Source organism: Lipotes vexillifer, unplaced genomic scaffold, assembly GCF_000442215.2.
Source record: "Lipotes vexillifer unplaced genomic scaffold, Lipotes_vexillifer_v1.1 scaffold397, whole genome shotgun sequence".
Lineage (NCBI taxonomy): Eukaryota > Metazoa > Chordata > Mammalia > Artiodactyla > Lipotidae > Lipotes > Lipotes vexillifer.
In genome coordinates, this window is record NW_006772681.1 from 4,043,510 (window position 1) to 4,066,170 (window position 22,661).

At 40.6% G+C, this 22,661-nt stretch overlaps 1 protein-coding gene and 1 pseudogene across 2 annotated transcripts in view; both read left to right on the forward strand.

The window, feature by feature from the left end:
- Window positions 1-738, forward strand: part of LOC103089043 (heat shock cognate 71 kDa protein pseudogene) — a 1,946-nt pseudogene extending 1,208 nt beyond the window's left edge.
- Window positions 1-22,661, forward strand: part of PIGU (phosphatidylinositol glycan anchor biosynthesis class U) — a 123,421-nt gene that overhangs the window by 58,447 nt on the left and 42,313 nt on the right. For both annotated transcript variants that reach the window (XM_007447795.1, XM_007447796.1), the window contains one exon: window positions 11,041-11,138. In XM_007447795.1, the coding sequence (XP_007447857.1) occupies window positions 11,041-11,138 (98 nt within the window). The remainder of the gene's footprint in view (window positions 1-11,040; window positions 11,139-22,661) is intronic.

Sequence of the window (22,661 nt, forward strand, 5' to 3'; positions counted from 1 at the left end):
TGAAACTGCTGGTGAAGTCATGACTGTCCTCAAGAGCAACACCACCATTCCCACCAAGCAGACAGACCTTCACAACCTACTCGGACAACCAGCCGGGTATTCATTCAGGTTTATGAAGGTGAGCGTGCCATGACCAAGGATAACAACGTGCTTGGCGAGTTTGAACTCACAGGCATACCTCCTGCCCCCTATGGTGTTCCCTAGATTGAAGTCACTTTTGATATTGATACCAATGGCATCCTCAATGTCTCTGCTGTGCATAAGAGCACAGGAAAAGAGAACAAGATTACCATCACTAATGACAAGGGCCATTTGAGCAAGGAAGACATTGAACGCATGGTTCAGGAAGCAGAGAATTACAAAGCTGAAGATGAGAAGCAGCGGGATGAGTTGTCTTCGAAGAATTCTCTTGAATCCTATGCTTTCAACATGAAAGCTACTGTTGACGATGAGAAACTTCAAGGCAAGACTAATGATGAGGACAAACAGAAGATTCTTGATAAGTGTAATGAAGTAATCAACTGACTTGATAAGAATCAGACTGCAGAGAAGGAAGAATTTGAACATCAGCAGAAGGAGCTGGAAAAAGTCTGCAACCCCATCATTACCAAGCTGTACCAGAGCTCAGGAGGCATGCCAGGAGGAATGCCAGGAGGAATGCCCGGGGGCTTCCCTGGTGGTGGAGCTCCTCCATCTGCTGGTGCCTCCTCGGGGCCCACCATTGAAGAGATTGATTAAGCCAACCTAGCATAGATTTAGCATTGTTCCACAAAACATTGAAGGACCCAAATTTGTAGCAAATTCCATGGCAGTTTTAAAGTTGAGCTGCTGTAATAAATTCAGCATTCTTGATACTTGAACATGGAATATGTGCACAGGGAAAGGAAATAACACTGCACTTTACAAGCACTGTATTGTAAGTGGAAAATGCAATGTCAAATAAAACGGTATTTAAAATTGGCACCATAAAAAAAAAAAATGACACAAACAGATGTAGAGATATACCATGTTCTTGGATTGGAACAATCAATATTGTGAAAATGACTGTAATACCCAAAGCAATCTACAGAGTCAATGCAATCCCTATCAAATTACCAGTGGCAGTTTTTACAGAACTAGAAAAAAAAAAAATCTTAAAATTTGTATGGAGACACAGAAAACCCTGAATAGCCAAAGCAATCCTGAGGGAAAAAAACAGAGCTGGAGGAATCAGACTCCCTGACTTCAGACTATACTACAAAGCTACAGTAATCAAGACAATATGGTACTGGCACAAAAACAGAAATATAGCTCAAATGGAATAGGATAGAAAGCCCAGAGATAAACCCATGCACCTATGGTCAACTAATCTATGACAAAGGAGGCAAGGATATACAATGGAGAAAAGACAGTCTTTTCCATAAGTGGTGCTGGGAAAACTGGACAGCTACATGTAAAAGAATGAAATTAGAACACCGTACACAAAAATAAGGTCAAAATGGATTAAAGACCTAAATGTAAGACCGGACACTAAAAAACTCTTAGAGGAAAACATAGGGAGGACACTCTTTGACTTGACATAAATCACAGCAAGATCTTTTTTGATCCACCTCCTAGAGTAATGGAAATAAAAACAAAAATAAACAAATGGGACCTAATGAAGCTTAAAAGCTTTTGCATAGCAAAGGAAACTATAAACAAGATGAAAAGTCAGCCGTCAGAATGGGAGAAAATATTTGCAAACAAAGCAACAGATAAAGGATCAATCTCCAAAATATATAAATAGCTCATGCAACTCAATATCAAAAAAACAAGCAACCCAATCAGAAAATCGGCAGAAGAACTATATAGACATTTCTCCAAGGAAGACATACAGATGGCCAAGAGGCACATGAAAAGCTTCTCAACATCACTAATTATTAGAGAAATGCAAATCAAAACTACAATGAGGTATCACCTCACACCAGTTAGAATGGGCATCATCAGAAAATCTACAAACAACAAATGCTGGAGAGGGTGTGGAGAAAAGGGAAACCCCTTGCACTCTTGGTGGGAATGTAAATTGATACAGCCACTGTAGAGAACAGTATGGAGGTTCCTTAAAAAACTAAAAACAGAATTACCATATGACCCAGCAATCCTACTACTGGGCATATACCCAGAGAAAAATATAATTCAAAAAGACACATGCATCCCAATGTTCATTGCAGCACTATTTACAATAGGCAAGTCATGGAAGCAACTTAAATGCCCATCGACAGATGAATGGATAAAGAAGATGTGGTACATATATACAATGGAATATTGCCATAAAAAGGAATAAAATTGGGTCATTTGTAGAGACGTGGATGGACCTACAGACTGTCATTCAGAGTGAAGTAAGTCAGAAAGAGAAAAACAAATATCGTATATTAACACATATATGTGGAACCTAGAAAAATGGTACAGATGAACCAGTTTGCAAGGCAGAAATAGAGACACAGATATAGAGAACAAATGTATGGACACCAAGGGTGGAAAGCAGGTGGTGGGGAGTGGTGGTGGGATGAATTGGGAGATTGGGATTGACATATATACACTAATATGTATAAAATAGATAACTAATAAGAACGTGCTGTATAAAATAAGTAAATAAATAAAAGATCCCTCAGGATTGACAGGGTCTTCCTGAGCTTTCTGTTTTTTTTTAAATTTATCTATTTAATTTATTTATTTTTGGCTGTGTTGGGTCTTCGTTGCTGCACGCGGGCTTTCTCTAGTTGCGATGAGCAGGGACTACTCTTAAGTGCGGTGTGCGGGCTTCAGTAGTTTTGGCACATGGGCTCAGTAGTTGTGATATGTGGGCCCTAGAGCGCAGGCTCATTAGTTGTGGCTCATGCGCTTAGTTGCTCCACGACATGTGGGATTTTTCTGGACAAGGTCTCAAACCCGTGTCCCCTGCATTGGCAGGTAGATTCTTAAGTGCTGCGCCACCAGGGACCCCCTTCCTGAGCTTTCTGGATAAAACTGGGAGAAGGTTAAAATGAGAGGTTCTCTTCCTGGAGCCCAGCCCTGGAAGAACATGGCAGAGTGATGAACCTGAGCTCTGATGAGCCCATCACTTCCATATGAGGTTCCTCTGTGATAAATGAGGCCTTACCCATGAAGAGAGTCTTAGAGGACCCAAAGGCCCAAGGACCCTAGGACGAAGCAGCCTGGGGTTTTGTCAGATCAACCCAAAACCTGCTGGTTCTAGTTACCTGTTCTGTAGCCTCAGACAAATCACACAGCCTCTAGAGCTTCAGTTTGATTCCAGAGATAAGATCTGCCTCATGGATTAGTAGAAGAATAAATAAGAAGCACAGAATGCTTAGCATGATTCCTTAGCAAAACCCGCTCAACAAATAGCTGCTCTGCTTATTGTGATTTTTATGGTACAGCCATAGATTGAGAATCAAGAAGGTAGCATAGTGCTGCAGTTACAGATTGGGGGCTCTGGAATGAGACTGCCTGGTTTCAAATTCTATCACCATTCACTAGTTTTGTGACCCTGAGCAAATAAAGTCTCTGTCCTTCAGTTTACTTATCTGTGAAATGGGGATAGTAATTTTATTCGCTCCATGGAGTTATTGGAAAGGCTAAATGACTTAATACATGTAAAATGCTTATAGTCGTGGCTGAAACAGAGTATGAGCTCAGAGAATTGTCATCATCATCATCACTGATGTGGATGGACTACTCTGAGAAAGCCTGTGCTGTTGAAAGAACACTTGGCAAGGAGTATAGAACACTGGGCCAGGCCCTAGCCCCTCCTCCTGCCCAGCAGTCTTGCTTGCTCTCAGGCCCTAGTGCAACTTCCTCTTCTGAGTGTCCTGGGAGACCTCAGCCCTTTTGACCACATTCCTGCCTGTCCCACTGCCTGTCCTGGTACAGGTCACTGTCTGTGACGCAGTCTCTGCTCATTCTACTTGAATTCCTTATCTTGAACCAGTTTCCATAGCTCCACCTCATCTACATTCCTCCTCTGTCCTGTAGCTCTGCCACCCACCCAGGCCCAAGTCACTTCAAGGTGCAGTCCCTGGAGGCAGAGTGTTACCCCAGGTCTTGCCCAGGCTTGTGGCTGCCATGCTGACACCAAAAAAGAGTTGGAAAACATATTCAAAGCTAGATTGGATAGATAATGAAATTCCCTGATACTGTAGCCAGTGCGCATATACATTTGACTGATTTACTTTAGTATTCTTATGATAAGGGCAAAGACTAGAGCTTGTACAGGAAACCTAGTGACTGGGTATCTGGGCCACTCTAGCAGATAAATGGTAGATTATATCCTTTTTTGGTAAAATTCACAGTCTTCTTGGTATAGTTCCTCCTGGTTAGATGAGCAGGATGCCCTAGCTCTTGCCCAAATGAGGCTGCCACTTCAGGCATTATTTGAGATGTCATGTCCAGGCTTGTAGACATGTTTTTGATTGACTGTGCAAGCTAAGCCTTCCCCGATGCAGCCCCTACCTACCTGCTTGCTGAGACTTTTTAGATTATAACTTTTTTGTTGAAGTATAACACATAAACAGAAAAGTACATAGATCATTAGTGTACAATTCAATGAATTTCCACAAAATGATGAGTAACCAACACTCACTTTAAGAAACAGGGATGTTACCAACATCCACAAAAGCCCCTTTTTCACCCTCTTCCAGTCACTCCTTCCAACTCTGTTTTTGCCATGTTGAGCTAATTACAGTCTCTGCCCCTCCACCCCCAGCACACCATTCTTTCCCTCACCTTCCTGCCTGTGCACAGGCTCTTCCCTTGGACTGCCGGCCTCATCTACTCATTGTTCAAAACTCAGTTGTCAGCTTCCCCTGATGCGCTCCGAATACTTCCTTTGTACTTTCCTCCCATATTTTGTCATTGTTTACTGGGAGCTCCCTGAGGACAGAGACTGTCTGAGTCACCAGTCTCCCGCACCCAGCACGGCTTGGCATAGAGCAGACACTCCAGAAATGTTGGCATGTTGCATGGTTCATCTAAAATATCTGAAGACACCTTTTACTTTTTTATTCCCTGACCCTGCCCCAAGCACATAGCCTCCTCCTGCCTTCCTAACCCGTTCTTGCCTCTTCTAGTTTTTTAAAAAAACGTGTCAGCCCTGTCTGAGTCTATTGTGTGCCTCCATCCTCCCCCTCACTTTTGCTCAGACTGTGCATGTGCCCCATCCACACCTGCCCCAGCATCCCACACACCAGGCTCCTGACTGTTGCAGCACCACGTTTCTGCCCTCAGACCAGAGGCCTCAGCCATCCGATAGTTTACTCCACATTCTCTGTGCTGGCTCCCTACCACAAGTCCTCAACTGCTATTCTGCAGGCTCTGTTTTATTCAAGAGTCAGATTTACCTTGTGCTTTGCCCATGTTTCATTACTCTGTGTTTTTTTGTTTCAATTATTTTAAAAAATATCTTTATTGGAGTATAATTGCTTTAAAATGTTGTGTTAGTTTCTGCTGTACAATGAAGTGAATCAGCTATATGTATACATATATCCCCATATCCCCTCCCTCTTGAGCCTCCCTCCTGCCCTTCCTATCCCACCTGTCTAGGTTGTCACAAAGTACTCTGTGTTTTATACTTCATAAGTTTTCCTTCCTCAAGAACATTGGTTTCAACCAGAGTTATGATGGTGATCATTTCACAAGATGTACACATAGCAAATCATTATGTGTACACCTGAAACTTATATAATGTTATGTCTCAGTTATATCTCAATTTTTAAAAAAAGAACATTGGTTTCCTACTTGGATTTTTAAAAAGGATTTCACGTGTATCACTGAATGATATTCATTCATTCATTCATCATGTGTGCCAGGCACTGTGGTAGGTGCTAGAGATTCTAAGTTGAGAGGTTTATTGCCTTTGAGAAACTCACAGACAAATGGGGAGAGAGAGGAACATTAGCAAATTATTAGAAGACAGTGTCAGTATTGAATGAGAGCATTGAATGAATTAAGAAAATGGGCACTAGGGCTTCCCTGGTGGCGCAGTGGTTGAGATTCCGCCTGCCGATGCAGGGGACACCGGTTCGAGCCCTGGTCTGGGAGGATCCCACATGCCGCGGAGCAACTAGGCCCGTGAGCCACAACTACTGAGCCTGCGCGTCTGGAGCCTGTGCTCCACAACAAGAGAGGCCGTGACAGTGAGAGGCCCGCGCACCGCGATGAAGAGTGGACCCCACTTGCCATAACTAGAGAAAGCCCTCGCACAGAAACGAAGACCCAACACAGCTAAAAATAAATAAATAAATATTAAAAAAAAAAAAAGAAAAAGAAAATGGGCACTAGAATCAGCTCAGTGATCCCATTACTTAATGTGATACGTTACTTAGCCCTTCTGTTTCTGTGCCTTGGTTTCTTCACCTATAGAGCTTTCACATACAGAGGATAGGTGCCTGGCACCTAGTAAGTGATCAATAAATGTTAACTATAATCTACTATTATTAGCTTCTCTGCTTAGGCCTCATAGAGGAAATAACATTTCACTGGTCACTGAATGATGGGTCTCTACTAGAAGGAGGGCAGGAAAGGACAGCTAAGAATAGCCTGATAACAGACACAGAGGAATGAAAATGCATGATGTTTTCAGAAATTGGGGAATGATCCATTGTAGCTGGAGGACAGAGGATGTGTAGGAGATGGTGAGAGATGAAGCTGGAGAAATAATACCAAGATAGTGAAGGGTCTTGTTTGCTGCTGGAGTTTGGACATAATCTGATAGATGAAATAGAACCCTCAGAAGTCTTTAAAGAGGGGCTTGAATCAATCTAAACTGTCTTTTTTTTTTTTTAGTAAAGTTTTATTCACATACAGCCTGCACGTTTGTTTACATGTTGTCTGTGGCTGCTTTTGCACAAGGGCAGAGTGAGTAGTTTAAACTGTGTTTTAGAAGGATCCTTCCAGCACATCTGTGGAGGATGGACTGGATGGGAGGGAGGTGGGGAGACCATTGAGGAGAAGGAAGGGGCTGCTGAAAACTCCTGGTGAGAAACGGTGATAGTGAGAACTGCAGTGATGGATGTTCCAGAGGTGGGTCAACAGGGGCATGGTGACTAGTGGAAGGCGTGTGAGAGTGGAAGGGGCGTTGAATAGCTGAGGTGTCTGGGGAGATGCTGATGCCACTTACTGGTAGACTAGCAGAAGGAACAGATTTTTCCTTCCTAATGATTTCATCCAAGGAAGGAAACCTGCTTCTTCCTGATCTTGGGAGCAAGTATTCTAAAACTCACAAGTCCATTTTTTAGCTAGGAGCTGTTTCTTCTCTCTTGGACCTTATAAATGGTTAGCTGCTCCAGACAAGTAATTACTGATCTCAGGCAATTAGGGCAGGAAGTGGCTGTGTTTATTTCACTCCCTGGTGTCTCCTGGGGGAGAGAGAGGTGAAAGTCATGTGTTTGTTTCTACCACATTTGTAAGAATGGATGGAACTGGAACATTATCCTTCCTCTGTTAACAGACACATGGGCGTCTTCTCACTCCCACCACCACCAATCTCTGTAGAAAACAGTGTTAAATTTAAAAGTTCTTTCCAGCTTTCCCCCTCTCTTTGCTGGTTTCCCCCAAAATATCGTTCAACTTTTTGGCCTAGTCAAGGAATTCTGAGTCCACCCTAGCTGTTGGGCTCCAGAATAGCACATTTCCCACCACTGCCATCTCCCTGTCTCAGAGTTGACCTAGTTCTGGTTCGAGGTGTGTGGGGACCTCTGCTGTTAGCACAGCTTGGCTGGGCATGATCTGTCCCTGCTCAGTCATATTTACAAGTATCCTGGATACAGAACATCATGTTGGCACTAACCAACGTGATGAAATAGCCCATCCCATAGAGTTCTGTCCTTGGTCTTTTACTTCCAGCTTCCTCCTTTCTCTGCCTTCCTTCCACTTTCTTTCAACCAGGAATTGTTTCTAGCTGGTGAGTTTCCTTGGTTTGAGGGATGGAGGACTCAAAGTCCTTTTCTCTCCACTTACTCTTCTATGAAGTAGTCACATTCACAACCCTCCCTCTTCCAGGGTGGCTCTTAGATGTTTCAAATACAGATCTTCCTTGACTTATGATGGGGTTCTGTCCCAGTAAACCCCTTGTAGGTTGAAAATATCCTAAGTTAGAACTGCACTGAATACACCTCACCTACTGAACATCAGAGCTTAGCTTAGCCTAGCCTACCTTAAATGTGCCCAGAACACTTACGTTAGCCTACAGTTGGGCGAAATCATCTAATATAAAGCCTATTTTATAATAAAGTGCTGAATATTTCATGTAATTTATTGAATCTGTACTAAGAGTGAAAAACAGAATAGTTATATGGGTACAGAATGGTTGTAAGTGTATCAGTTGTTTAACCTCGTGATCGAGTGGCTGACTGCAAGCTGTGACTGCAGCTGCCCAGCATCATGAGAGAATATGTACTGCATACCGCTAGCTTGGGGAAAAAAATGAAAATTCAAAATTAGAAGTATGGTTTCTACTGAATGCATATTGCTTTTGCACCATCATCAAATCTAAAAATCGTTAAGTCAAACCACTGTATATACACCACTTTGGTGGGCAAAAAAGTCCTGTGGAACATCTGCTTCTGTTTGTCTTGGGAGCTAGGTTGGGAGAGGGTAAAATTCCCTGGACTGTGTGGAGTGAATAATTCCTTCTTTTATGAAACACTATTGAGAAGATGTCTATTGTTTTCAGTAAAAGTTGACCCCACACTAATAAGAGTGACCATGAGCACTGTTACTTGATGAAATATTATCATTATAGATACCAGCCTTGGACCATCAGTTGAACTCTACTGATTTCTGGGCCACTCTAAAATCTCTGTTGTAAACTGAGTTTCTCTAGCCTTGATTTTAGGGTACTCTGTTGTCTTAAACCATCTGAAAGGGAATAGCTACTTGTTTTTTTTTAAAAAAAAATATCATTTTTTTCTTACATCCATCTAGTTTTTTTTAAATTGTAGTTGATTTACAATGTATTAGTTTCTGCTGTAGAGCAAAGTGATTCAGTTATACATATGTATATATCCTTTTTCATATTCTTTTCCATTATGGTTTACTACATGATATTGAATATAGTTCCCTGTACTATACAGTAGGACCTTGTTGTTTATCTATTTTATGTATAGTAGTTTGTGTCTGATAATCCCAAACTCCTAACTTATCCCTCTGCCACCCCCCTTTCCCCTTTGGTAACCATAAGTTTGTTTTCTATGTCTGTGAGTTGTGTCATATTTTAGATTCCACACATAAGTGATATCATATGGTATTTGTCCTTCTCTTTCTGACTCACTTCACTTCGTATGATAATCTCTTGGTCTATCCATGTTGCTTCAAATGGCATTATTTCATTCTTTTTATGGCTGAGTAGTATTCCATTGTGTATATATGCCACATTTTCTTTATCCATTTATCTGTTGGTGGACATTTAGGTTGTTTCCATGTCTTGGCACTATTACATAGCAGCACTATTGTAAATAGTGCTGCTATGAACATGGGGTGCATATATCTTTTTGAATTACAGTTTTCTCCAGATATATGCCCAAGAGTGGGATTACTGGATTATATAGCAACTCTATTTTTTAGTTTTTTAAGGAACCTACATATGGTTTTCTAGTGGCTGTACCAACTTACATTACCACCAGTAGTGTAAGAGGCTTCCCTTTTCTCCACACCCTCTCCAACATTTGTTATTTGTAGACTCTTTAATGATGTCCCTTCTGACCAGTGTGAGGTAGTACCTCATTGTAGTTTTGATTTGCATTTCTCTAATAATTAGTGATCTTGAGCATCTTTTCATATGCCTATTGGCCATCTGTATGTCTTCTTTGGAGAAATGTCTGTTTAGGTCTTTTGCCCATTTTTTGATTGGGTTGTTTTTTTGTTATTGAGTTGTGTGAGCTGTTCTACAATATATTTTGGAAATTAATCCCTTGTCAGTCACATTGTTTGCAAATATTTTCTCCCAGTCGGTGGGTTGTCTTTTTGTTTATGGTTTCCTTTGCTGTGCAAAAGCTTCTAAGTTTGATTAGGTCCCATTTGTTTATTTTTGCTTTTATTTCTATTGCCTTGGGAGACAAGGTATCAGTTTTTTTCTTATGACAAAAACAAAGCATGTTTATTATGGGAAGTTTAGCAAATACAGAGAAACAATAATGAAAACATCCATAATTCCAACCACCCAGAGAAAAACACTGTGAAATCTGTGGCCTAGCCTTTTAGTTTAGGTTTTTTTTTTTTTTGGCCGCACCATGCATCTGTGGGATCTGAGTTCGCCGACCAGGGATCGAACCTAGGCCCTCAGCAGTGAAAGAGCAGAGTCTTAACCACTGGACCGCCAGGGAATTCCCACCTTTTAGTTTTTCTAAAAATGTATTTATTCATTTTTTAAAAAAGGGGTTATAGTATGTATCTCTTTTATGATCTTCAATTAATAGATTGTGATAAACATCTTTCCATGTCATTGAAAATTATTCATAACATCATGTTTAATAATTCTACAATGGTGCATTTTATGTAGGGAATAGGGACATTATTCATAAAAATTAATATATTTTAATTTGAAAAAATAATAAACATATGGCCTGAAGAGAGTACATAAGGAAGGGATGTTATAAAAATAGTGATGGGGTGTTGCAACAAACAAAAGCATACGTTTCACAGCTCTGAATCACATAAGCAATAATTGTAGGCTTAATCGATTGGTAAGTTAAATAGGACATGGACGTTAACAGACTTGATTCCTTTATTCATCTTCGGGATGAAGTTTTGTAAAATCTTTCTGGATCTGAAAATTTTACAAGAAATATACTTGTGGTATCTCAGGTTGCTAAAGGTAAGTGGTTTTGACTTCCTTGATTTCCTTTCATCAGAAATCAAGCCAAGATACTTCCACTCCTGTGAGTTTGCATAGCATCTTATGCACCAGGAGATATTTGACAGGTGATTATTTGAGCAGTTATGGAAAGTTTCTTGTTTTGGGGAGTTGCTAAATCTAATCCTAATTGATGTGGCTGGATTATTCCATATATTTATTTCTTTTTACAGGTAGTGCCTTCCTCAGTGCTATCTTTCTTGCCTTAGCAACATACCAGTCTCTTTACCCACTCACCTTGTTTGTTCCAGGACTCCTCTATCTCCTCCAGGTAAGCACTTGCTGGTCAGAAGCCAACACTCAGGTGACATTTAATACGTGGCCTGTTCCCTGCTTAGGGGAGAGAAGGGCAAGGCACAATAAAGGCAATAGGACTGGGTCCCCAGTTCACATTTGCTTGCTTCTACTTGAAAACACAAAGAAACTTGACTAACTTTAAACAAAGTGGACCTAATGATCATTACGTTCTAATCATACATATCATTGCAAATGTGTCAGTGCGTCTCATTTTCATGTTTGTAATTGGGATCTACCAACATCTTGCATTCTCCTTTTTTTATCTAATATTCACAGATCTTTCTATGAGCCCATTTAACTATTTTGTGTAACCACACTCACCTCGTAAGGTTCTTGCATGGATGAAATGTAGTGGGTGCACCTCTTGCAATATTTGGACCATAGTGGGTGATCAGTAGTTTAATTGAATACAAACTGCTGACATTTACTGAGAACATACTGCATGTCAGTCACTATGCTGAACACTCTATAGGCATCTTCTTATTTCAACCTCAGAACTTTATGGGGTAGGTCATATTATTAGCCATATAATAATCTAGTATTAGCCATATTAGACACATGAATTGCAACCGGACTGTAGGGCGGTTTAGTCACTTGCCTGAGGTCACACAGCCAGCAAGTGACTGCCAAGAGGTGAGATTGTGTAGTCTGATGCAAGAGCCTGCTCTCTAACCTTAATGTCTTTTCTACTCAAATAAGAATACACACATCTCCTCAAGAGCAAGTAACTGCTTGCAGGTCCTGCATGGTCCAAATCCATTCTTAGAAGAGAAACACTTCTTGAAAGCATATTGAGGGCAATGCCAGGATTCAAACCAAGAAATGTCTGCTTTCAGAACCCTTGTTCTTAATTATAAACACTGTTGCTGAAACTGAGTGTATACCTCCATTTATTGAAACAGACCATGTACTTGTCATTTTAAGTGACTTCATGTATCTTTGTGTTGATGTTGATGTACACAATGATACATGTTTAGCTTGATCTTTCTCCTATTTGGGGAATTTGAGATGTGCCCTAGTTGTCACTAATACAAATAGTATAGACATTTGTTTCTAAGTTATTTCCTTAAGGTGTGTTCCTCCAGCTGAATCATTGGATCCAAAGGTGTGAGAAGTTTTATAGTTCTTATGAGGCAGGACCAGAGTGTTCACCAGAAAGCCGGAGCCAATTTGCAGTGCCGCCCACCATCAGTGTCTGAAGTGAATTGAACCACTTCCTTCCAGGTCGCCAGCACTGGCTTTTCAAATTCAATTTATGATCGCTAATTTAATAGATATACCATCATACTGTGAAGTTATTTTACTTTGATTTTCATTTTAGATTCTTGTTGAATGCAAACATTTTCCCACATAACAATATGCTGTTGGTATTTTCTTTCTGGCTTCATATTTACAGTTAATTCTTTAGAAAGTCTGAGCACCAAGAAGAATGCATGCAACCAGATTTTTGTGCAACTATTTATTAAATACATACTATAAAAAATATGTTTACTCATACACATGAACTGACCAAAAAATTTTAAACTGTTTGTTAAGCCAAATACTAAATACTACCTTAAGTAAAATAGCTTTTGTTTAAAACTCAAGGAAATTTCCTCCTGACAACAATGGACAGTATAACTGAGTCATGAAATCAAGCAGCTCAACCAGTCACTTTATTTAGTCCCTCCCTCTGCCAATATGTACTGAGCATCCCAAGTCCAGTATGCTAGACACTATGGTAGACTCTGCAGATAAAAAGCAATTGAAGGTTATGGAGCTGGGAGTGCTGCAGGAAGACTGCTCTGGCAGCAGCCTTTGTCATGGAGTGTAGTGAGGGGGAGCTGAGGTTGGGAAAGGTTAGGCCACTGTATTAGATCGAGTCAGAGGGCTTGGTCAGGGGCCCAGACCAGTGTCAGGGAAAATGGAGAGACGAGGGACTAGATGCAGAATTCTAGGGAGTAGAATTGGCTTTGCTGGCAGCCGTATATATGTGGTGAACAGGACTGGAAAGAGGGAGATGAACTTCAGGACCCATTTATGTAGAAATTACAATCCCAGCCCATACTATATTTACATGTTTTTATATAAGTATATGAAGTGGCCTTGAAAGGCAGTAGGGCCTTGTGAGTCATGGTAGTGTATTTGGAAAGTCAATCCAATCACATCCAGGAAATAAACCCACTTGTTTAAATATGAGGGAGGGAACAGAAGAGGAAATTATCTTTAGGTGTGAGTTTCTCACAGAGACCCATAGGCTCCAAGGAGAGAAACTAGAACTAATGGGTGGGAACTACAAGGAGCCCAGTATGAGGTGGTTCTGGGATAGCATAGGGTGCCTCAAGTGAGGTGAGTTCCCTGTGGATCAGAGTGTTTAGGCCACATACCAAATTGCCACATATTGGGGAGTTGTAGCAAAGCTGTGAGCATCAGCATCGGTAGCTAGACCTGATAGTCTTAAAAATCCTTTCATTCCCCCAATTGAATTGGATTTGATAACCACAAGGAAGTGATACGTCTGCTCTTGCTGTTGTATTCTTCTCAGAGTTTTCAGAGCCCTCTGTAGGCATATACATCCCTCTAGGAAAGTTTATGTAATGTACATAAGAGCACAGGCTTGACTGGGACATCTTAAGATGGAAAGCAAAGTAGTCTTAAAGACTAATGGTACTATATCAAAAGAACAATGGAACCAGCCCAAAGGGGCTTCTACTGGCTAAATTTAGTATATTCTGAGCATCAAAAGAATAATTACTGCAAGTAATTGTAAAACACCGAGTAAATAAGAGTCTGTGTGCCCATAGTGATGCTCAGAAAAGGGGCAAGGAGAGAAAAAATGCATATGCCATCATTAGATATGGCTATTTTTATCAATTTCTTGCTCTGAAAATCAATACTTAAATGGAAAGAACTAAGCAGTTACCCTTTCTTTTTATTTTTTATTTATTTATTTAAAAATTTTTATTTATTTATTTGGTTGTGCTGGGTCTTAGTTGCTGCAGGCAGGCTCCTTAGTTGTAGCACACAGGCTCGTTAGTTGTGGCATGCGAACTCTTAGTGGCGGCATGCATGTGGGATCTAGTTCCCTGGCCAGGGATCGAACCTGGGCCCCCTGCATTGGGAGCGCTGAGTCTTAACTGCTGAGCCACCAGGGAAGTCCCATACCCTTTCTTTTTCAAAGGAGCTGTAGTTCTTCCCTAGCTAATGAAGGAAAGTTCTTTACAGAAAATTGCCAGCTTATAACTGTAGAAGGAAGGATAGAATAGTAAATCATCAGTGAAATTATTAAATCTAGCAAAGATCATCATTGGACGCTAAAGTCATTAGGTGAAAGATTTTTGGAGAACAGAATATTTGCATTTGCATGGTGCCAAAATAGTACCCCCTCCCACCTCTAAATTATTTGCTAATAGCAACGGGAAAAGTAAATCTTTACAAAGGAGTGCTCTGGCAGTCACCACCGTAACCAGGTAATCTAGCTCAGCATCACTTACGGTGGAACGGCCTGACATGATATGCTTCATGATGTGATGCAGTACAAAGTACACAACATCAGCTCCAAAGTATTTTTACCCAGAATGTTAACATTCATTAAGCCTTTAGATCTGACTTCTGGTTTTTAGGAAGTACAAGAGCAGAAGAACAAGTTAATTGATACTATGAGGAAATAAATAACCAAAATATAGGACAATCTATAAGACAGCTGGTCTGCTTCTCTTCAAAAAAATCAATGTCATACAAAAGAAAAAGTGAGGGGACTGTTCTAGATTAAAGAGACAGTAACTGACTGGAATGGGCGAGTCTTGACTGGATTCTGGTTTGGAAAAAACAGTTATAAAGGATGTTTGGGGGTACTCAGAATTTTTTTTTTTTTTTTGCGGTACGCGGGCCTCTCACTGCCGCAGCCCCTCCCGCTGCGGAGCACAGGCTCCGGACACGCAGGCTCAGCGGCCACGGCCCAAGGGCCCAGCCACTCGGCGGCACGTGGGATCCTCCCGGACCGGGGCATGAACCCGCGCCCCCCGCATCAGCAGGCGGACTCCCAACCACTGCGCCACCAGGGAAGCCTGGGTACTCAGAATATTTTGAAGATAGATTAGATATTAGATGATAATAGGAAATTGTTAACTTCTTGGATGTGATAATAGTATTATGGTATATAGGAGTATGTCCTTATTTTTAGGAGCTGTATGCAGAAGTCTTTGGGGGAGAAGTGTCATGATGTGTAGAAAATTCATACACACAGAAAAGTTTATATATGGCAATGTGTTATGGTTTCATCTAGATGACAGACATATGGTTGATTATTGTATTATTTTTTCAACTTTTCTTGTGTTCGAAAATTTTACAATGAAAAGGAGAGACATTAGAATACAGGCCCTGAAGTTGGCTTGGCTTGGATTCTGCTTAGCTCCGTGACCCTGGGAAGTGATTACTTAACTTCTCTATGCCTCAGTTTCCTCATCTGTAAAATGGAGATAATGCAATAGTAGCTGCTGCAAAGAGTTAATACATGTCAAGTATTTAGAACAGTATGATACAAATTTAGTAGATATTAGTTATGGTTATTAGTATTCAAATGTTCATAGAAAGGACATGGTTACCAGCGGGGAGATACGTGGGGTGATAGGGGGAAGAGAAAATAATTCATTTTCTAGAGTCAAAGGAACTGTAAACATTAGTTTGTACTTACGCCTTTGACGCTACAAATCTGCCTCCATTCTGCTGGTACTATTTCTAGAGGGTACAAAAGGCAGGTGGTAGACAAACTAACGTCTGATCAGTGCCAAAGGCAAAGCTGTTTTTCTCTTCCCTACATGAGACACAGAAAGGCTTCATGATCAAAGGCGGGATGCTGCATCTGGCTCCCTGGTGAGTCACTTCTGAGAATGGTAGTTTGAGCCCATCTGGTCCCTTCCCCCAACTTTACTCTTCCTCTGACCTTGGCTTACAGCCTAGTTTCCAGATTAGAGAGAAGCTTAAAATGTTATGATCTGATAGCATGCAGAATACAATAGCCCTAAAGTGCACAGGACCAAGAGGCTACAGTGAAGGATACGCCAAGTGCACAGGACCGCAAGGCTGAAGCTGTGAAGCTGGCAGAGGGAGGTTCATGCAGTCAGGGAAGTTTCTAGTCCCCTCCTTCCTTTTGCTTGGGATTCCGTAGATGGTTTGAGGTCCTTGTTTTCTTTGAAAGAACAGAAACCAGCGTGAAATAACCTTGTGAGTTTTACGGTTTTTGCTTAATCTAATCTGACCTCTCGTCTTTGAACTGAAAAAGTTAATTCTGTGATTTCTATATTTCTGGAGCTTGGAGCAGGTCACATGATACTAGCTTGCACTAAAGAAGCCAAACCCAACCAGGTCTTTCTTGACAACTGGGCCCTTCCCCAGGCTTTCTTTGGGGCCTTATTTAGAATTTTCACATCTCACTCTTTTTCCCAGCAACGTTTTGTTAGCTCTTCTGCTTCCAGGAGGGGGCCAAAGCAGAGGTGGCAATGCTCTTACCTTCCTTTCTTTTTATTTATTTATTTTATTATTTATTTCTGGCTGCATCGGGTCTCAGTTGTGGCGCACAGGCTCTTTGTTGCAGCACGCGGGCTTCTCTCTAGTTGTGGCTTTTGGGCTCCAGAGCACGTGGGCTCTGTAGTTGCGACGTGGGGACTCTCTACTTGTGGCACGTGGGGTAAGTTGCCCCACCAGGGATCGAACCTGAGTCCCCTGCATTGGAAGATGGATTCTTAACCACTGCACCACCAGGGAAGTCCCCCTTTCTTTTTAGAACAGGTAAAAATGAGGGTAAGGGGTTGATCATGCATTTGCAATAAACTTTTTACCAGTTTTATTGCCTCTAGTATACCTAATCATGTAAAATATATCTCCTGGGCCTCATTCTGATATTCTAAGAGTTTAGATATAAAAACTTTTGTTAGATTTCAACTCTCTTTGAGAGTTTTTTCTGATAACTGACTTTTTCCTTTTTGCACCATGTCCTAGAAAGAAAATTGTTTCTATTTAGAAAATGCTTTTCTCCCTAGTACTTTAGAGAGTTGGTGGGGGAGGGATATAATTATACATTTCTCCTCTTCCTTATTATAGTTTGGCTTTTTCTGAAGCAATCTGAGAATTTTCTTACTTCTCTAAATATTTTTATGTGTTAACAACAATGTGACTTCTGGGATACAACTACATACTGGTTTAATTTTTCAGGTTGAGTGTGCACATAGCCCATGGACCACATCTGTCCCACAGATGTGTTTTATGTAACCTAAGTGTTTATTAGTTGTCAATATTTTTAAAATTCATGTTAAAAATGTATATTTCTGGCTTCTTTTGAAAAATTGGAAGGTCTGTCTCCTTTAGTTTACCTCTTCAGTTTACTACAATCCCTATGCTTCATCTCAATCACACCTTTGTGTATGTGTGTATGTGTAACAAATCACACATTTGTTACCTGCCTGGCTCCTTTAGGTATTTGAGTGTGTGTGTTTGTGTGTGTGTGTGTGTGTGACTGTGTCTGTGTTTATATCCACTAAAAGATCTAGAAACAATGACCAACCCAGTATCAGTGATTACCCTTGGAGCTCAGATTGTAATCTTACTATTTTTACCCATTAAAAGAAACTAGGGTTTCTTAGAGAAATGGTTGATTCTATCTTTAGGTCAGGAAATGTACAGGATGATCCTGTAACGTTGTGATACCAGATAACAAGGAAACTATCAAAGACTCCTGTGGAATCTAAAAAATAGTACAAATGAATGTATATGCAAAACAGAAACAGGCTCCCAGATATAGAAAACAAACTTGTGGTTACCAAAGGGAAGAGGGAAGTGGGGAGGGACAAATTAGGGGTATGGGATTAACATGTTTTATGTATTTTGTATTTTATTTTTACAATAAAAAGTTTTAAAAAATTGATCTGAATGTTTAAGGCACCATTCTTCCAATCCTTCTACTTACATACTTTTCATTTTAAGTCAACATTTGCTATTGAGCAAAACAGGTAGGTAAAATGAATGCTCAATCTGTTCACTGGGAAATTTGCAGTGTGGACCTCTAGATTAAGTTTGGCTCTAGGGTTTGTAAATAACAAGCCATCAAAGGATTGCCTGAGTTTCTCTTCTTAAGAATTTCAGGGGCTTCCCTGGTGGCGCAGTGGTTAAGAATCTGCCTGCCGATGCAGGGGACAAGAGTTCAAACCCTGGTCCAGGAAGATCCCACATGCTGCGGAGCGGCTAAGCCCGTGCACCACAACTACCGAGCCTGCACTCTAGAGCCCATGAGCCACAGCTACTGAAGCCCGTGTGCTACAACTGCTGAAGCCCACGCACCTAGAGCCCATGCTCTGCAACGAGAAGCCACTGCAAATAGAAACCTGTGCACTGCAATGAAGAATAGCCCCCGCTCACTGCAACTAGAGAAAGCCCGCGTGCAGCAACGAAGACCCAACGCAGCCAAAAATAATAAATAAATAAAATAAAATAAAAGACTTTCAGGTGTGCCTCACTTTATGTAACAGGAGTAGTCCTAAAAGATTACTTAATCTTTAATTGAGACAAATTTTTATAAGTAGACTCAGTAAATATACTACATTATATTTTCAGGGCTCTGTTACCCAAAGCCAAACCTGACTCCAAGACCAAGTCTCAAAAATTATACCTAAAATTTAATACACATTTTATAATCACAAATTTGCCGGCGGGGGGGAATCATTTCCTACTCAAACAACAACAGTAACATTTCAGGTCCAATAAAGCACTGAGAACATGGCAGCAAACCAAACCTGGGAGGCTGCTAATGGGATATGCGAAGTTTGAAAAAACTCTCATATCTTGGGTATGTGCTCAGGAATCTACTAAAAGAACCACTTTGAACAGTCTACCTGATTCATTTCTTCATGGATGTCTCACTTCCCACCTTATTTCTTTTTAAATGTCCTTAGTAGGAAGGAAGGGGGAAACAAAAACTATTTGCTTTCAAGGGTTTTGGGGTTTTTTTGTTTGTTTGTTTCTCCCCTGGGCTATGGTTTTCTCCCTCCCTCCCTCCCTCCCTCCCTTCCTTCTATGCTAGATGGCAGTATTTTTGAGGAAGAAGAGATCAAGATTATCAAAGGCAGGTAGAAGTCTAGAAGGGAACTCAGAACCTGTGTCTTCCTCTTTAAATGTATCTAGGGTTGCCTCCTCTTTGTTGAATTATTTTCCATCCCCAGAAATGTACTATTTTCTTAAAACTTTGTTCTTTCAGAGCAGCATTGTCAATAGAACTTTTTATGATGATGGATATGTTCTGTACCTGTATATTGTCAGTATGGTAGCCATGAGCCTCATGTGGTGATTGAATACTTGCAGTGTGCTAGTGAGACTGAATTTTTAATGTTAATTTCCATTAATTTAGATTTTTAATTTTTTTATTTTATTTATGTTTAGCTGCGTTGGGGCTTCGTTGCTGCGTGCGGGCTTTCTCTAGTTGCGGCGAGCAGCGGCTACTCTTCGTTGTGGTGTGCAGGCTTCTTGTTGCAGTGTGCAGGCTTCTCGTCGCGGTGGCTTCTCTTTGCTGTGGAGCACGGGTGCGCTTCATGCGGGCTTCAGTAGTTGTGGCTCGCGGGTTCTAGAGCACAGGCTTAGTAGTTGTGGTGCATGGGCTTAGTTGCTCCACGGCATGTGGGATCTTCCCGGACCAGGGCTCGAACCCGTCAGGGTGATTCTTAACCACTGCACCACCAGGGAAGTCCCCATTAATTTAGATTTAAATAACCACATGTGGCTAGGGGATGGCACAGTTTTTGTTGTTGTTGTTTTTAATTTTATTTTATTTTAAAATGTTTTTTTATTGTGGTAAAAGTCACATAATATAAGACATACTATTTTAACCGTATTTAACTGTACAATTCAGTGGCACTAAGTACCTTCACATTGTTGTGCAACTCTCACCATCATCCATCTCCCGAATTTTTCACCTTTCTAAACTGAAACTCTGTCCCAATTTAACACTAACTCCCCATTCCTCCTCCCCACTGCCCCATCCCCTGATATCTACCAATGTACTTTCTGACTCTGAATTTGACTCTTCTAGGTACCTCGTATAAATGGAATCAAACAGTATTTATCGGGGCTTCCCTGGTGGCGCAGTGGTTGAGAGTCCGCCTGCCGATGCAGGGGACACGGGTTCGTGCCCCGGTCCGGGAGGATCCCACATGCCACGGAGCGGCTAGGCCCGTGAGCCATGGCCGCTGAGCCTGCGCGTCCGGAGCCTGTGCTCCGCAACAGGAGAGGCCACAACAGTGAGAGGCCTGCGTACTGCAAAAACAAAAAAAACCCCACCAGTTTTTATCTGCACCTAATGTATATTGGAATGCATTTTTAAGATTAACCTAATATATGGACAACACAGTTTTAAAGAGAAGTAAGAGTAGAGCTACACATGTGCAAGCTTAGAGAGCGGCCATAGGGTTGATCCGATTCCATTCCCCTCATTATCTGTTAACAGTAATGTTTTCTCCATTCTTTTGACTGACTTCCCATTCTCCTTAAAGTTTTTTTTTTTTAATATTTATTTATTTATTTGGCTACACAAGGTCTTAGTTGCAGCATGCGGGATCTTAGTTGCTGCGTGTGGGATCTTAGTTGCGGCATGTGGGATCTAGTTCCCTGAGCAGGGATCAAACCTGCATTGGGAGCGTGGAGTCTTAACTGCTGGACCACCAGGGAAGTCCCCTCATTAAAGTCTTTACCATGGAGTTATGATGTCTATAATTTATCTTAAAATACTTCTGCATAGACCATCTGATGTTATACACATGCCAGTTAGTTTCAGCCTCAACTCAAGGGGCAATGAGTTACTTTAATGAAGCATCCATGCTGCATGGTGCTCATCCAGCTTTGTATCAGAAAGGCCACACTCCACAGGTGGTTGCCATAGGTGCTTCTGCTCTGCATAGCTTGAGCTGCACCTTTGCTAATTATAGCATAGTTAATGTCAGAAGCAGATTGGATTTTTATTGGTGAGATTAGTTGAATGTTAGAAGTAGGCACTCATTGGTGAAAATGAAGTATTCTGTCCTCATCCCTGCTATTTTGTTTTCTTTCTACTTCTTTCTTTGTCATCCCAAGTAACTGTTCTGTTTAGTTTCTGATTTATCCTTCCTGTATTTCTTTTGCACAAATGAGCCAATACATGTATATTTTCTTCAGTCTCCTTCTTTCTTATATGAAGAATAGCATACTATAGGTACTCTTTTATGCTTTGCTTTTTTACACTTAACATTATTTCCTGGAAATCACTACTTATAGATACATAGAGGTCTTCCTCATTCTTTTTTAAGTGGCTTAGTACTCCATTTTGTGGACATACCATAGTTTATTCAACTTCTCTCCTATGTATAAGAATTTAGATTGTTTCCAGTATTTTGCAATTATAATTAATGCTTCAACGAGTCACCTTGTATATATGTATTTTCGTATTGTTAGAGGTATACCTTCAAGGCAGATTTCTAGAAGTATTAGAATTACTGGATCCAAAGGTTAAGTGTATATGTGGTTTGTTAGCTCTTTTCAAATTTCCCTCCGGAAGGATTGTACAAATTTTCTGTTCCCACCAATAAAATATGAGAGTGCCTGTTTCCCCACAACCTCACTGAGTGTGTTATCACATTTAAAATTTTTGGCCAGTCTGGTGAGAAATGGTATCTCAGCGTTGTTTTAATTTGTATTTTTCTAAATATGAGTGAGTTTGAACATTTTTTCATATTTGTGAATTGTCCATTACCCACCCTCCTCATTTTTCTATTGGATTTATTAGGTCTTATTTCCCTCAGTTTTTAAGAATATGGGGAGTATTAACCCTTTGTCTACAAATATTTTCTTCCAGCTTTTCATTTGTCCTTTTTATAGTGTTCTTCTTTTAACAGCTTTTATTTTTTAATCAAGATATAATTTATATACCATATTATTTACCAATTTAAAGTGTACAATTCAGTGATTTTTACTCTACAGAGTTATGCAGCCATCACCACAATCAAAACTAGCATATTTTTATCACCCAAAAAGAAACCCCATACCCATCCATTATGCTAATTTGTTTTGCCCCTGTGTCCCACACCCCTCCAGCCCTAGGCAGCCACTCTTCTGCTTTCTGTGTTTGTAGATTTTCTTATCCTGGACATTTCATAAGAATGGTATCATACAATATGTGGTCTTTTATGACTGGCTTCCTTCATTTAGCATGATGTTTTTAGGGTTCAGCCCTGTTGTAGCATGTTTTAGAACTTTATTCCAAATAATATTGCCAAATAATATTCCATTATATGAATATGCTATATTTTATTTATTCATTCACCAGTTGATAGGTGTTTGGATTGTTTCTACTTTTTTGCTATTTATGAATAATGCTGCTGTGAACAGTTGCATACATGTTTTTGTGTATGCAAATATGTGGGCACATATTCTCATTTTATTTATGGTATTTTTAATATGTAAAACGTTTCATTTTTATTGCCTCTGGATTTTGAACATTTCCCTA